The sequence below is a fragment of the Labeo rohita genome, chromosome 17 (assembly GCF_022985175.1).
Source record: "Labeo rohita strain BAU-BD-2019 chromosome 17, IGBB_LRoh.1.0, whole genome shotgun sequence".
Taxonomy (NCBI): domain Eukaryota; kingdom Metazoa; phylum Chordata; class Actinopteri; order Cypriniformes; family Cyprinidae; genus Labeo; species Labeo rohita.
Genome location: NC_066885.1, coordinates 23,040,636 through 23,058,060, shown reverse-complemented (window position 1 = coordinate 23,058,060; position 17,425 = coordinate 23,040,636). Strand labels below are relative to the sequence as shown.

At 35.3% G+C, this 17,425-nt stretch overlaps 1 protein-coding gene across 4 annotated transcripts in view; it reads right to left on the bottom strand.

Annotated features, from left to right (window-relative positions):
• Positions 1 to 17,425, bottom strand: part of asap2a (ArfGAP with SH3 domain, ankyrin repeat and PH domain 2a) — an 85,194-nt gene that overhangs the window by 40,538 nt on the left and 27,231 nt on the right. For all 4 annotated transcript variants that reach the window (XM_051132627.1, XM_051132629.1, XM_051132628.1 and 1 more), the window contains exons 3-4: positions 2,008 to 2,153; positions 1,487 to 1,561 (exon numbers count right to left, since the gene is read on the bottom strand). In XM_051132627.1, the coding sequence (XP_050988584.1) occupies positions 1,487 to 1,561; positions 2,008 to 2,153 (221 nt within the window). The remainder of the gene's footprint in view (positions 1 to 1,486; positions 1,562 to 2,007; positions 2,154 to 17,425) is intronic.

Below are 17,425 nucleotides of genomic sequence, written 5' to 3'. Positions count from 1 at the left end.
TTTAACCATTTTATTTATATAATTTTATATAGTAATATGGTAATTTCAACAAACTCTAAATCTGTTATAGTGGCAAGGAAATTCAGTCCAGTTTTCTTACAGACTTGTCTAACCAATGTGAAAAAACAAACAAACAAACAAACATATATATAAATATAAAGCAGAAATACTCCAGTTACCACATACACAAAGTCCCTGACTGTCACAGAAAAGAAAAGGATATAGTCTTAGTTTTATGTAACAGCAATGTCTCTGGGCATGTGACCAAAAGTGCAAATCTCAATGGTTGAACAGCTTTCTTCACAGTACGATGAAAAACTATGGAAGCCCGTTTTCACCACAACTGCGATTCAGATTTCATAACAGATATTTATAATTGCAAGTCAGAATTGTGAGATATAAACTCTCAATTCTGAGAAAAAGCCGCAATTACCTTTTTAAAATGTTTTACTGAGTGATGGAAACAGGCTTCCATAGGAAATAGATTACACTAAGTGTAAACCAAGGCATTTATTATGAGAAATAGCAGTACGAGGCAGTGATGTTATGAATGCTACCTCAGATGGAGAGAACCACTGTGTAGGTCCAAACACGTAAAGTGACTATTAAGGCCCAATTAATGCCTGTAGGGGTCTCACTGATTCAGTTAACCATCCCTTTATTTTTAACTACACATTTAAGGAATCACTTCACCCAGGCAGAATATCTTTTGCAGCCCCATCACGGCGCGAAAGTGAAGTCTCCAGGGAAACGAGACAAGGAGCTGAGTGAAGCGCCTCATTAGGAGTAAATCACATCAGACTCCCCCTAAGAGCTAACAAAACGATCACGTGGTGCAGAGAAGGTCAGGAGGTCACGGTGGACATTAATGAACTGGAAGGACATTCTGAGAATCAGTTCAGTACAGAGCTTCCACCAGCTGTCTTCTGCTCAAGAATGTTCATGCGAGCGTAAACAGACATACGGGAGTCTAAGACTGGTACTAGAGTTCCTGCCAGACACATTCAACCAACAGCATTGAGGAATATTATGTGTGAAAGCAGAATGTCGCACTGCTAATTAAATGAGACTTCTAATGACTTTCAAAATCTGAGCCAGTGAGCATAAATCGGCAACAGAATATTTAAAATTGCATGTTACTGAGATCTTTAGACTTGGGGAAAATATACAAAGGCCCAGCGTTGGAACCCTTATTTAATAATGCATTGGAATAAAAAAAAAAAAAAATTATATATATATATATATATATATATATATATAAATTAAAATTAAAATAAAATAAAATAAAATGTGTATTCAGTTACAAGTAATTGATTATGCATGAAACTCAAGACCTGCGTGCCAAGGAATATTATCCATCCATTACATATTGGCTGATGTGCATGTGTCTGAAACACCTTGAGACAAGCACTGATCAATATGCCTCTGATAAACTGCCAAAACGCAAAGAAAGGAACAGTTTATTGGCTTAAAGTAATGAACTTACCCCTTTAACCCCTTTCAGATCTCCCTTCAGCAGACTGTCCAATGGGAAGGTAATGATGTTATTCATGTTCTGAAACTAGAGAATAAAAGCACAGCATTAGAAAATCTCTTTCTTCCCAGCTGTGCAATTGCCTTTCTATAATGGCAATCAGAGATAAACACACAAAGCCGGGAGGAAACAAAAAGGTCTGGTACTGCGGGAGAGAAATTAGACGTTTTAAGTAGTTTTCATGCAAAACACGATGTCAGTGGAATTATTCATTAACTTCACAAAAACTAACAAGAACACATCCCGAATCATAAATTACACAATGACTGATAACATTCAGCTCAACTTGTTTGAGGTAGCAGCAACAGTAACCGCGAAAACACATTCATGAAAGTCGATCCGCCCAATAGACCAATGGCTCCAGATCAGTTTTTGGGCCCAGAGGTCCAAGCACATTAACAGCTGGAAGGTAAGATATCTGAAACCCATTTGCCCTACATAAAATCACATAAACGCACAATAAATGTCCTCACCAGGTTCTTGAAGAGGGCTGTGAGCTCCTTGGTGAAGACGGAGAACTTCAGGAAAGCTGATCCCAAGTCAGGGTCGTCTCGGTACACGCAATTCTCTCCAAACTTCTCCAGAGCCTGAGTGTACTGCTCCTCGTTCTCCACGTGAGCTACAAACAGACAATGTAAATGTAGTCTATATCACAACTTAAAGCGACAGTTCATCTAAAAATTATAACTATGTCATGAATTACTTAGCCTCAAGCCATCCTAGGTGACTTTTGTTCATTCAGACAAATACAGTTGGAGTTGTATTTAAAAATGTCCTGGCTTTTCCAAGCTTTATAATGAAAGTGAATGGGTGTTGAGATTTTGAAGTCCAATAAAGTGCATTCATGCATCCACTGGAACGCCACTCTCTCGTGAATGCGTGTATGACAGTTAGCAGAAACTAGGGATTACGGTTTATAGCGTTTAAAAATTTGGATATTTTTCTTACATAAATGCATCAATTCGCTTCAGAAGGCCTTTATTAACCCCCTGTGGAGTATTTATGATGGATGGGTGTACTTTTTTGGACTTCAAAATCCATTCCAGGGCTCCAGACTAACATTTGAGAGTAAGTTCTACAGATGGTGATGCCAGGGCAAATATAGATAATATAGATAATTTCATTATAAATTACTATTGTTTTGCATTAATAAGAGCAGTTACTCATAATATTACACATTCATTTCTTGATTATTTAATGTTTATACAGATTTGACAGTAAAGCACTAAGCTTGAGTTGGGAAGCATACAAAATGTACTTTTAACCACAACAGTATCATGCAAAATCAAATTTTTATATAGAAATTGTATATATTTTCTGATTAAATGTGCCATTACTATCCTATAGTATTATGTAACTGACCAACAACTTCAGTTATTACATGTGATTTAGTCGCAAATTGAAGAAAAGTTTGTTTATCAAGGCACTTTTCTTTCTTCATTAAATGGGTAGTTCACTTCCAGAACAAAAAACTACAGATAATATACTCACCCCCTTGTCATCCAAGATGTTCATGTCTTTCTTTCTTCAGTCGTAAAGAAATTATGTTTTTTGAGGAAAACATTTCAGGATTTCTCTCCATATAATGGACTGATATGTTGCCTGCGAGTTTGAACTTACAAAATGCAGCTTAAATGCAGATTCAAAGGGCTCTAAACGATCTCAGCTGAAAAAAAGGGTCTTATTTAGTGAAGCAAAAAAAAATGCAATTTACATACTTTTTAACCTCAAATGCTCGTCTTGTCTAGCTCTGTGTGTAGTCTGTGTATTCCGGTTCAATACAGTTAGGGTATGTCCAAAAACTCCCATCTCATTTTTTCCTCCAACTTCAAAATCGTCCCGTTTTACATTTTTGTTCAGGGTGTTTGATCTTCTTTGCATGTTCACTTTGTAAACACTGGGTTGGTACTTCTGCAGCAATGTAGGACAATTTTGAAGTTGGAGGAGAAAATGAGATGGGAGTTTTTGGACATACCCTAACTGTATTGAACCGGAATACACAGACTACACACAGAGCTAGACAAGACGAGCATTTGAGGTTAAAAAGTATATAAATTGTTTTTTTGTTTTTTTTTTCAGAAAATGACCGATCGTTTCACTAGATTAGACCCTTCTTCCTCGGCTGGGATCATTTAGAGCCCTTTGAAGCGGCATTTAAACTACATTTTAGAAGTTCAAACTTGCAAACACTATACATATCCATTATATGAAGAGAAATCCTGTTTTTTCTCAAAAAATTATTGCTTTAGACCGAAGAAAGACATGAACATCTTGGATGACAAGAGGGTGAGTGTAAATTTATCTGTAAATTTTTGTTCTGAAAGTGAAGTACAAAATCTGATTTTTTGACGCTTTTATATGTTATAATGTTGATTTTATAATTTCAAAATATAAAGCAAGTAGAAATGGATGACTGATAAGCCAATAAGTGCTCCTTGGCTGAATCTATGTAAGTGTTTGTTTACCACAAAGTGTGTTTTGGTCTTTACTTAATATCCTAATGATTTTTGGCATAAAAGAAAAATCAATAAATTTGACCCATCCAATGTATTTTTGGCTATTGCTACAAATATACCCGTGCAACATAAGACTGGTTTTGTGGTCCAGGGTCACATATAACTCTGACTGCATTCGTTTGGAAGAAGAAAGTCATATATACCTAGGATGGCTTGAGGGTGAGTAAATCATGGGGTAATTTTCATTTTTGGGTGAACTATCCCTTTAAATCCAATAGTGTTTAAAAACAAACTTATTATCGTGACTAAACTGTATGTGGACTTCAATAATGAAAGTCAAATAAGCCTAACATTCTCCACAGTCACAGTATCATGTTTGTCTCCCCAACTTATTGTTCTTTCCTCCTGATTGTGTTGTCATGTATTCCAGCATTATCAGTTACAGTCCACCTAATCACAACTTCGTCCAACCATGGACACACAAAACAGCCTATTTATTGTTTTAAGAAGTCTTTTCCACACTCTGCTCATTGTTATTGTACGACGAGACAAAAAGACCCTGATAGGGCCTGATGGAAACTTAAACAAATCCAAAAACCCAGAACTTCCTCTCAATCCCTCAAACTCCCAGTCGACGTCCTCTCTGGGGGCAAAGAACCAAAGATGGAAAACAAGCAAGCGTGTAATTCACTCATGCAGTGATGTTGCAAACTCCCCACAGTTTGTCTGCAGGGAAAATGTGTAATTTACAAGCACAGACATGTTGTAAAGTGTCAGGATGCTAGTCAATGTGCAAGCCTGTTTGTAATCAACACCTGGAGTTTTTCAAGCCTCCCTTGTGGGTGACCTTCTTCTCACAACTAGTTAACATTATTGCCAAGAATAGCCATACAGTATTATTATACAGTCAATGACCTCTTATGAATAATTCATAAGCTGATTTGATTCAGTGTAGCTTGTGATAGTCTGCTTGAGAGCTTTCTCTTTAGGTGACCTATTGTATCTCAGTAGGAAGGACACAATTGGGCAGGAAGTGAGGCGGTGCTGCACTATCACTCTAAAGCCAGTCCAGAACTGAGGCCATGTGGCGACAACACGGTGCAAAACAAAAGGAAGACCCGGAGACGCACTCCAGCAGATCTGAGCGCTCATATGCTTCAGGAGACTTGGAACGCTGCCCGGGTCACAACAACAGGCGTGGTAATTAGATACAGGCTAATAAGGATAATGGATATGTGAAGGCCGTACCCTGAGGAGATTCCATTCAAATGAAACCACCGTTTCTTATACCTGAGTGGGAAAGCAGGGATAAGGCACCTGTTTTTGTTGTATGCCTGTTCAGTTTGATGAATGGTCACACCTGCTTCAATAAACAAACACTTGAAAATTACAAATGAGAGCACAAATGTGCAGTCTATGCATTTGTTAAAACTGCTAACTCAAGCTCAAACTTGAGTCCAGACCCCTGTTAGTTATATCTGTAGTGTAGACAGGATTTGAACACAGAAACTAGCTAGTTGCCTCACTGTATAAGGTACAAACAGACCTAAAAGGTCTGAATGAACATCCTAAATCCCTTACAAAAATTAAAAACCAAAAACAAGGTTATTGTAGTTGGCAACCACAAATTAACTGTGGTTTTTCTACACTAACCATTGTTTAACCATGGTATTTGTAGTAAAACTGTGGTTAGTCAAATGTTAACCAATCCACCAAAACACATGGTTACTACACTTTTACTATACATACAGCTGAACATAAATATACTCCATTTGATAGTGTATGTACACTATGGGTTAACCGATATGCATTTTTCAGGGCTGATGTGATATGATTATTACACCTCAAGTAGCCTGATAACCGATATTTTGAACCGATATATATGTCTGGTGTAAAAATGAAAATTAATGTCAAGATAAAGAATAACAAGGACTCTGACAAAAACTCTCTTTAAATGTTTTTAAATTATATTATCGGCAAATTGGTTTTGAGAATGACCGATTCCAATTACCATAAAAGTGCTTAATATCAGCGCCGACAATCAGTCGACCCCTAAAGTACACATGCAAACTAGAAAGTTTCATCCTTGTCCAGTGTCTGCACTATTTCTCTCCAGAAGTTACAACTGATAAAAATGTCTTTGTACTTTGAAGTGGGCCAACAGCGCCCCCTAAGGAATTAAAACTACTTACCGAATAAGCATTAGGACCCTGGGGAGGCTGCCGCTGTTGTCACTGCACATGCTTTTACTGTTTACTCTGTCACACACCGAACGCATCATTCTGGACATGCATTCTCAGATTAAATGTAGTGATCCAAAACAGTGAATCTAATCATCATTCAGGCAAAATTTTGCTGCAAGAATGAGCCACACTGCTGACGTGATCTAATCGCTAGCACACCCTGAGCACATGTGAGTTAACGTATTTCTCTTACTGGCAAAACATATCAGCAATTACTTTCATATTGGGCAAATGCCGATATTTTATTTTATATCGGCCATTATCGGCGGATAATCAGTCCGATAATATTGTGCATCCCTAACACATACCCTAGCATATGAGTAAAATCCCTAAGTATACTTTGCGCTGTAATGTCACTAGTATTGCACACTTAGCACTCACCATGCAAAGTGCAAACATTGACAATTAACTCCAATCTAATGTGATGTTAGCATGTTGCAAAGCTAACAAAGTGATACTCAAGCACAAATACTACACACAGCGCCTAAATATTAGTGAAATAGTACACCAATTTAAAGGGGTCATATGATGCAACCTCATTTTTTCCTTTGTCTTTGGAGTGTTACAAGCTGTTTGTGCATACATAAGATCTGTAAAGTTGCAAAGATTAAAGTCTCAAACCCAAAGAGATATTCTTTTTGCACAATACAGCCCAAACTTATACGCAATGAAAGAAGGCGTAACTTTTATTCTTGCTGTAGTGTTGTTGCCGCCGCCAAGTTGTGGAGATGCTGTGTTTTGTTTTGAAAGCGAAAGTACTTTGTTTGGCCTTCCAAATGAGTACACAATTCTACAATGTAAATATTCGAGTGTGTGCAGCGTATTGTACAGAGGACTGTTTCCTGAACCTGAGAGAGTAGCCTACAATTCCGACTTTGCACACTTTAAAGTGGGGCAGTTCCAATTTTGCAAGGACAGTCTGGCACTTCTGACTCACAGCATGTAAGTACGTTTTCATATTTAAAGAATTTGCTACAGGCTGTTTAAACACGAGTTTTGAGAAGTGTAGAGTAGTGCTTGTTTGCCGTTTTTACGATTACAAATGCAGACATGGTGTTATGTATATGCATCGTGACGAAGCACATAAAAAGAAAGCATGAGTCATAATTAGTAATTATGTCCTCATTGGATCCAAGAAATGCCTAATTTATAATGGGTTTTATTGTTTTTGTTTCGTTGCGCCGGGTCACAGCATCACAACATGGTAAGGGGCGTAACATTTCCGTCACATGCTTGAGGTATTTAGCCAATCACAACGCATTGTATAGCTGACTAATCAGAGCACAACGCACTTTTCACAACGATGAGCTTTGTAAAAATTGATGCGTTTAAGAAAGGCGGCACAGAGAAGAGCAACAATAACATACAGTATGTTGAAAATAATGTGTTTTTTGAACCTCAAACCGTGTAAATACATTGCATTACACCAAAAATACAAAATAATGTTCTTTTTAGCAACATCATATGACCCCTTTAACAACATTTTGCAGTACTAAATACAAGAATATTTATAAATAATCACTCGCTGTCTTGTTTGTCACAGTGCATTCTAGATTGTCTTCTCCAAAAATTAAACTAATGTAATGCTACTTACGAAATGGGTGAAAAACGTTGTCTTAAAAGGTAGAATAATGTTTGCAACAGCATTCATGTTGAGAATTCGCCTAAAAATTATGCCTCCGTTGGCAGCTCTACAGTGTGGAACAGACTGGATGGGTCATTTTACTTTCCTGCAATTAGATTTCAAACAGAAAGTGTAAAATCGTGAACTTATAGCAAGTAACCCTCACTTACCAGAAGGAATTCCACTGGATTACTGTAAAGTGTTTTTCCTTTGTCAATATAATACAGGCATTAAGTTAATGGAGAATCTCTCTGACCTACCGCTTGGTAGTGTACTCAGTCACACCTCTTAGCAACAAAATTCAAAGCTCATTCTAAATTGTTCTCGAAGACAGCATCTGCTAAAAACATTAAACAATGTTTGTAAATGTAAGATATTGGATAGATTTGAGTTATGACAGGTCCTGACAGCCTTATAACTTAAAACCTGAAACACACTTCTGTCTCTCTCCAGCCCTCTGTGACGTTACAGTCACGCTTTCGGACAGCAGGAGGAAGGAGAGCAGTGGGAGTGTGTCTGATTATGAGCTGTGAAGACCCGTCCCTTCAAACCACCTGCTGAAACACAGTGACTCATCACATCTCATTACAGGCCTGCAGACTCTCCTGACTTCTTACACCACTTTCCCATTAATAATGTCAGTACCACTGCATCCTATTTTTAGCTCAGCAGGCATCCAACGTCAATATAACGTCAGGTTGGCGTTGCATTTTGGTTGAGAATGAAAAACGGGTTGACGTCAGTTTTTGACATTGACTTAACATTGGATGTTGGTTACACAATCTAAAAATGACAAAATATCAACGTCAGCTGACGTCAGTATTGGACATCAAATTAACGTCGACAAAAAACACTGAATTGACATTGAATTTTTAACCAAAATGTAACCAAATATCAACGTCTTGTGTACCTGCTGGGAGGGGTGTGCCTAATTTCCGCGATGTGGAAAATGCAGACAAAATCATGGAATCCAGTCACAAAAATGGAATTTACTGTATAACGCAGATTATCATGGAATTTGGCAAATTTGGGATGAATAGCTCTATATAAAGTATGTAAACAGGAGTAAATCAACGATATGGACTAGTGTCTGTAAATATGAAGCCATAAAAAGACTATTTAAATATGAATCCTTCATGTTCTATGTATCTCTGTGTGAATAAACGGCATAGACACAGTTTCGTTTACTATACACATACTGATGCACACAGTGTTTTCAGCCTGCTGCCTCAATATATGAGAACATGAACATATAAACAATCTCTAGAACCGCTCTGAAAGTCACTTCATGAGCATTTTACCACTTCTTGTTAGAAAAACTACCGTTATATTATATACAAACAGAAACCACTACTACTAAAACATTATATTTTAAGGAATATTTAGCAGAAAAATTATTTACCAGAATTTATTGACCATAAAAATGTAAATTAACAACACAGTATTTCTGAATAAATAAATAAAACTACAAACCAATAATTTGATTATTAAAATTTAATGAAACCATTAAAATTGAATTCAGAAAACAGATTTTGGTCAAAATAAAACTGAATTTGAGAGAAGAGAAAAAAAAAAAAAAAAAAAAAAAAAAAAACTAAAACATATTTCATAGGGCCTTAAAAAATTTGTTTAACTTTTAATAAACTGCTGTCAAATTCTGTAAGCGTCATGATTTCTATTAATTTGACATGCATTTGGATTAATATTTTAAATTTACCTATTAAAACAGAGTCTAGAAAAATTAAATCTAAATTAAAAACCAAAAAAATTATAATTGGAAAAAAAAAAAAAAAAAAAAAAGGAATTTTCTGGGCTTGTAAATAATATTTACAATTATCATGTGTGTTAATTACTTTTACTTTTTTTTAACTTACTATTTCTATAAAATATAATATATGTGAACTGCTATTAACAGTATATAATGATAATAATAATCGTAAATGTTATTTTATATACCGCCTTTAAAAGCTATTTTAGCTATTTAAATAAAGTTCTTAAAATAAATAAAATGGAAAATAGTAGCTAAAATAATAACTTCGAATTATTTAAAACTGTGTTAAAAGCAGTGTTATTGTAGTATAATGTACAATTAATTTTATCAATGTATTTTTATTTTTATTTCGTATTTAGGTTTAGTTAAGTTTTATATTTTATGTATTTCTAGTCAGTAATTTTAGTGCTTTAATTTGAAGATTTAATTTTTAGTTCATTTGTATTTATTTCGTCTTTATTTCAATTAACAAAAATGTTTTAAGTTTGTTTAATGTTTTAGTTTTAGTTAATGATAATAACCCTGGTTAAAAGCTATTTAGGTTATGTATGCCTATGTATTATTTTCTCCATCTGACATAAATATTACATAAGTAAAATGATTGCTATGAACTGTGTTTGTAAGTTGCTAAAATAACTTCTATAATTAAATTAAGTCATGTGCCATCCAGAACCGTTGAATTAATTTAGGTTGCGCCTCATGTCTTTTACAAAAAAATGCACACGAGGCTCCAAATTTTATAGCAGAGCTTGTGATCTCCACACGGTTTGACATTCACAGTAGGGCTCTTCACATGCAGGCTGGTTTCCAGCTGATGCCGCCGCTAATGTTATGACAGTAAATCTCCAGGCCGGGCGGTGCGTGTACAGCCTCAACACAGGCTGTGTTTGGCCTTCAAACATGCCGTCTAGTTTTCTGCCGCAGCGGCCGACTGTGCATTTGGATCTGCCTATTGTTTTTTAAGGGACATATGAGCCCTGCACACCTTCTGTTCATCTGCAACAGCAAAAATCCTAACAGTGTCCTTCCTCACGGTAACTCAACCCTAACAGGCTTTCCGTGCTGTGGCCGTCTGAATGACTGAATGATGTCTGTTGGGAGAACAAAATGACTGCTTCATTGGTCTCACGGTCACCTTCAAAATCACTCAATCACACAAAAATGCAGCTGTTGGGACACTGATTTGAATTTTAAGCCTTTGAAACACTATTACATAGATATAATATACAACTGTTTTCCTTTTCATTACTTTTTTTTTTTTTTTGGCTACCTGGTTGAGCTTATCATGTGGTTTCAGACGATTGTGAGTAATGCTTGAGTCATGTGAACACCTGTGTACATTACACCTGGTTTATAAGATCAGAAAAATCAAAGTTAGACCGTCAGGAGATTTTCAGGTTATACTGTTATGCCAGTAGGTTGTGATAAGTAAACTGTCTTTATAAGTGAGTCATTCGAATCACTCAGCTGATTCGTTCAAAAACTTCATTCTGGAATGAGTCCAGTACTTCCCTACTATACAGTAGGCAAAAAACAATATGACACTAGTAGTATATCCAAATTCATAGTATTCATAGACAGAAAGTACCTGGATGACCTGCTATTTATGCTGAGATTCTGAAGTGCACATCTGATGGACACTTTATTATCCTATGAGGCTACAGGAGAAGAGTTATGAATGGCAGTGAAGCAATGCAACTATACGTTCATACTATACAGAACATACTTTTAACTGTCATGAAGCAAGTTGTTTACCAAATGTACCATCTACTCAGACAGTATGTGATTTCAGAGGCAACTAGTGTCTTAAAGGGACAGCTCACCCAAAAATGATTTACTCACGCTGAAGCAATCCTCGGTGTATATGACTTTCTTCTTTCAGACAAAAACAATAGGAGTTATATTAAAAATGCCTTGGCTCTTCCAAGCTTTATAATGGCAGTGAATGGGTGATGAGATCTTGAAGTCCAATAAAGTGCATCCATCCATCATGAAAAGTGCTCCACATGGTTACAGGGGGTTAATAAAGGCTTTCTAAAGCGAACTGATGCATTTGTGTAAGAAAAATATCCATATTTAAAACTTTATAAACCGTAATCTCTAGCTTTCGCTAACTGGTGCAGTTGCAGATGTAGCGTAAGCTACAGTGAGAAGTGATGAACGCGGAAGCACAGAGGAGAGAGCAAAACAAAACACCAATCATGAATTAGAAGTACAAAATGAGGATTTACAAAGAAAAATGCCAAATGATTTCGATATAAGCCAAGAGGAGACTGGTTTTCCCTTGCTGTAAACAAAACTTAGTTTTCACAAGACTAGATATTCTTACCAGAGCTTACACTATGCCTACCGGACTACGTCCTCTGCTGGAACGCCACTTTCTCGTAAATGCAAATACTAGAGATCACGGTTTCTAAAATTTTAAAAATTGATATTTTTCTTACAAAAACCCACTGATTTGCTTCAGAAGGCCTTTGCTAACCCTCCGGAGCCATGTGGAGTACTTTTTATGATGGACGGATGCACTTTATCGGACTTCAAAATCTCAACAGCCATTCACTGCCATTATAAAGCTTGGAAGGACATTTTTAAACATAACTCTAATTGTCTAACTCTAAACTCTAAAAGTCATATACATCTAGTATGGCTTGAGGGTGAGTAAATCATGGGGTAATTTTCGTTTTTGGGTGAACTATCCCTTTAATGAGGGAGCTGCATCCAAAATCATATACGGTCTGAGTAGTTATTACATTTGATAAGGAACTTACCTTTAAAAAAATGCTCTAAATATTTTGAATGCAGTCAGGATGTTTTACATCCACTATGTGGGAATACTGCATCTAAAGTTTAGGCTATGCTCAATATTAATGATGTTTAGAGCAACCATACTCTTTCTCATGTAATAATGATTAATTATTAGGGATGTAACAAAATCAAAATCTCACACAACAATAATACTGCGATATGAAGTCCATGATACAATATTTATTGCAATAAAAAAACGTTAACGTTACCCATTTAAACCACTAGCTGTCAGCAATTCATACTGCACTTTTAAGATTTTATTTTGATGGAAACGGCAGTAGAGCTTTTATTTGGAAGGAAAACTCTAGTGAAAACAGGCTTACAAAAACATGTCTTACTACAAATCTATTGAAATGCTGTAATCATTTGCTGCGAAAATACAGAATAACTGGTGGACACTGCATTCCCAAAAGACCTTTTATGTTCGAATATTTTAAAAATCTACACTTTTTGCCTGGAAACCTATGTTTCATATCATCATATGACCACGATAATATCAAGATAACTCATTACTTTCAATTTATTACATTTATCTACAATTTATTTATAATTTAGCATTGCAACACCCTAGCAACTATGTCAATATAAGTGTAAAAACACCTTGTTACTCCTGGTCTTCATTCACGTCTCGCTCTACACAATGCTCTGCACACAACAGTCTTCCTCTAGTGACATTACTACACATTTCTTACTGTGAAATGCTCTGACAACTGATGCCAGCTCAAGGTTTTATTATTGGCAAAATCCTCCAGCAGGCCTCAGGTTCCAAACAGACATAGGAAAGATGCTCCAGTTCTGTCAGCATCTCTTGCTTCCATCCTCTCAGGCAGCTTGCAGATCGATGTCTGCAATAGACACCGATCATCATGCATAAATAATCCAGGACTGTAAATCAGAGGTGGTTGTTTCTCAGGCTGAAGTGAGAATGCTTTGATGTGTCTGGAGCGAGAGCTGATCTACTTCACCTCACCGAAGACACACTGGAAGCTTATTTAATAAATGAGACGGCACGTGAAGAGACTGAATAAACATACTAAATTATGTAAACGCTGTGCTTTTTTAGGACGTTTCTAGCTTCCCTTTTAGATGTTTTGTGAGTGCCTGTAAAGCCACAAAAACATACTGCCAGACAATCTTACAAAGTCTCTTTTTAAACTGCTTTCTTTAAACAAAATAACGTAGAAATGCTAGAGGACGCTTTATTACTTATACATTAGTTCTTTCTGATTCTCAAATCTGATTGGCTGAGAGGAGTGCGATATTCTAGTGATAACAGAACTAACAAACCCTTTCACCGTTTGTATCACTGCACTTGCGTATCTCTCACAGCGAGTGTCCAAAACTCCACTATAATTTTATAAATAATAGTTTTTGTGTCACGGAATGTAGTTTTAAGAGTTTTAGGTGAGAATCTACTTGTTTAGATTTCCAATATGCAGTTTGTTAATAAAGATAACACCTATTTGAAAATTAGCTTCAATATTTTCGGACATGTTAGCTCCAGGGTGTTAACAGCCATTCAGCGCTAAAAAGGGTACAAAAGAGGGTTTTTAAAGACACTTTGTTATTGTTTCTTATGCATTTACACACTCCTGCGTCGAACTGTTGTATAAACGCAATATCACACTCATAGCCGTGCGATATGGCTGAATATTGGCACGCTGTGATTATCTATGTGCCGCTATACAGCCATATCGCACTGCTACTTGTGGGATATTGCTCAAACACATTTTTTGGTTTATAATATAATATAGCCTATATATGTTGCATTACATGTTTAAATACAATTTTGTCCAAAAAATATGAATTTGTTATAGTACATTTTGAAAAATTCACACATTTTTGTGATGCCGAATGAAAGACCTTGGAATTTCTTCCATAATATGTACATTTCTGCATTTCTGCTACAAAAGAAATGTACATGTGTGTTTTAAACTGGCACATTAACACGATCATCGCAGCATCTACTGAGGCGATGATAATTGATGTTAAATTCAAGACGGTTCAAAATCCCAGCAGTGAATTCCACACTCCAGCAGTGATTTTAGCACACTGTCACTATTCTCTCCAGGTGTGAATTACATCTATTTTTGCAGCTCTGCACGTGACCCAGCAGTTCACTACGCTCTGATCAGGAGATTTGTCTCTCCCACGTCAACTCTGAGAGATTTACGTACATCCCGGGCTGTCTCATCTTTCTAAAGGCGACTAAGAGCAGATGTCATGTTCCTCAGTGATAACAGAATGTGTTAAGAGCAGGGAAATTAATCAAACTCACCCCAGGTCAGCAGACTCCTGTAAGCAGAGATTCTGCTGATTTATTACTACAGAGGAACATGATGCTCCAATCAAAGCTTATGTAATACGGCTTTCCTAATTAATAACCACTTTTGACCAACCAACTTAGTTATCAGCTGATGTTATTAGACATTATTTAATTAATCATTATCCAACGTTGTTATATGCTCATTAAAATCACTAATAATTTAATAACACCAAATTGGTAAAAATGTTAACACTTCAGCAAATCCCAAAATTAATATTTTTTTTTTCATACATTTTATAAAGCCTCGTTTTACTTGTAGCATTTAAAATCACTTTATTTATTATTTATATTTATGCCATTTTTGTTTATTTTTTTTTGTTAAATTCTTAAATTTAAACAAAACTGACTTTAGTTTTTTAGCATTTGTTTTGTAAGACAAAATAGTATAAATAGACAGAGTGTGTAACATAATTTGTAGGTATTTTTTTATTTATAAAACAAAATCTTTTAAATAGACAAAAAAGTATGTTCATATCAGCCATTTTTATTTATTTATTTATATCTTTTTATATTGAATATGCCTAAATACCTTGTAGCATTCATTTTGATGATTTATTTTTCATATATTTTATGAAGCCTAATTTCACTTGTAGCACTTAAAACCACTGTTTTATTTTATTTTATTATTGTATTTTTTTTTATTTAGAAAAAATTGTGCATTTTGCCATTTTTTGGTTTATTCCTAAATTACAGTGTTGTGATGTTTGGATTTAAACAAAACTTATTTTAGTTTTTAGTGTTTTTAAAAGTTGTTTCATTTTATTTATTTAGACAAAATAGTACATTTTGTTATTTTTTTTTGTTTATTCTTAAATTACAATATTGTCAGGTTTTAATTTAAAACTGATTATTTTTTAGTGTTTTTATATAAGAAAACTGTATAAATAGATAAAATAGTATAATATTAATATCAGCCATTTTTTTTATTTATTTATATTTATATTTTTATTTTATTTTGTATTTTTCTTTTTATTTTAGAACATGCCTTAATTCCTTGTAGCATTTATTTGGAAGATTTATTTTTCATACATTTTATGAAGCCTAATTTCACTTGTAACATTTAAAGCCACTGTTTTATTCTTTATTTAATTTAGACAAGATAGTGCATTTTGCCATTTTTATTATTATTATTATTATTTTTTGTTTATTCTTAACTTACAATGTTGTGATGCCTGAATTCAATTAAAAATGATTTTAGTTTTTAGGGGTTTTTTTGTATTTGTAAGACAAAATAGTGTAAATAAACAAAATAGTATAACATAACATCATTCATTTTTTATTTTATTTATTTTTTTATTTATTTTTATATATTAGAATGTCTAAATACACTTGTAGCATCTAAAACAACTCGTTTTCACAGATTTTATTTTATTTATTTATTTAAACAAATCAGTATAAAATAATATCTGCAATTTTTATTTAGTTTTATATTAGAATTTTGTGAACAACTGCAGCATTTAAAACTTCTGATTTCATTTTGTAGAGTTTTAATTAATTAATTAATTAATTTCAACAAAGTATGAGCACTAGCAATCATTTAGCATTAGATTTTTTTTCTGATAAAATATGTTATGGATATTTAATACAAGTCAGGTGTGTTTAGATCAGTAAAATGCAAATAAAGATCAGGTTTGCAAATTATTTTCAACGATGCTTCACGGAATTGAATTTGACTAACCAAACGAGTGGAACAGACCCCGCCAGAGTGAAACAACACAAAAGCACCGATTCCCGCGAACAGGAAACAATAACGGAGCCGCGGCTCTGGGAATCCCATCAGCATGTACGGGTGACGGACAGACATGAAGGGTGTGTCCTGGCACAGCTGTCCCCTGGGGTGTGGGAGACAGCTGTCCCGCCTGAACAGAGCCGGCAGTGTTCCTGGAAAAGTGTCGATCAGCAGAGCTCGCTCGTCTGGGCCTCCTTGTGCAGTCGAAACAAACTCACTGTGTGAATGAGCCGTGTTGTCATAGGCAGAGACAGGCGGCACAATGGAGAGCCGCTCAACCTCAGTACCGGCAGCCGCTACAAAGAACGCTTCTTCAGTACACTCTGATAACTGGAGCCATTCAATCGAGCATCACTCGGAAACACTTTAAAGCGCTAATTATATTCCAGGAAAAGGACAACTCATGGAAGTGGCCGTCTCCGGTAGGTCAGCGTCAAGATAACAGCCTGTCAGCGACATGAAGTTAACGCTGGATCCTAAACAGATGCTTCAGTCTTAGCAATTAGGTTTTGTTTTGCATTCTATAAAAACAGCCCCACCCATAGTGAAATCTCATTGGTATAAAAATCCCAAAATCAAAAACGATTTTGGACTTTCAGCTTGACTTTTGGAAACTTGACTCTGTAAAGCAGCTGAACTCATGTCAGATAATATTTGATTCTAATCTTCCTCAGTCATGTGTGATGTTTTACATTCATGAGGAGCAATAATTCGGTCCAATGAGTTTGTCACATCACCAGTTTGTACAGTCAATGAAAACAGTCAACTCTCATTTACAATGAATGACTTTTGGTTGCCAAATGCCTCTCTGAAAATTGTATCTCTAAACTAATCTAATATAAAAGTACTACAGCTACAACCATGAAAACACAACGCAAACAAATGAACAGACTTCTACAATAAGTTTTGAAAATTTGAATGTATATTTAATATATAT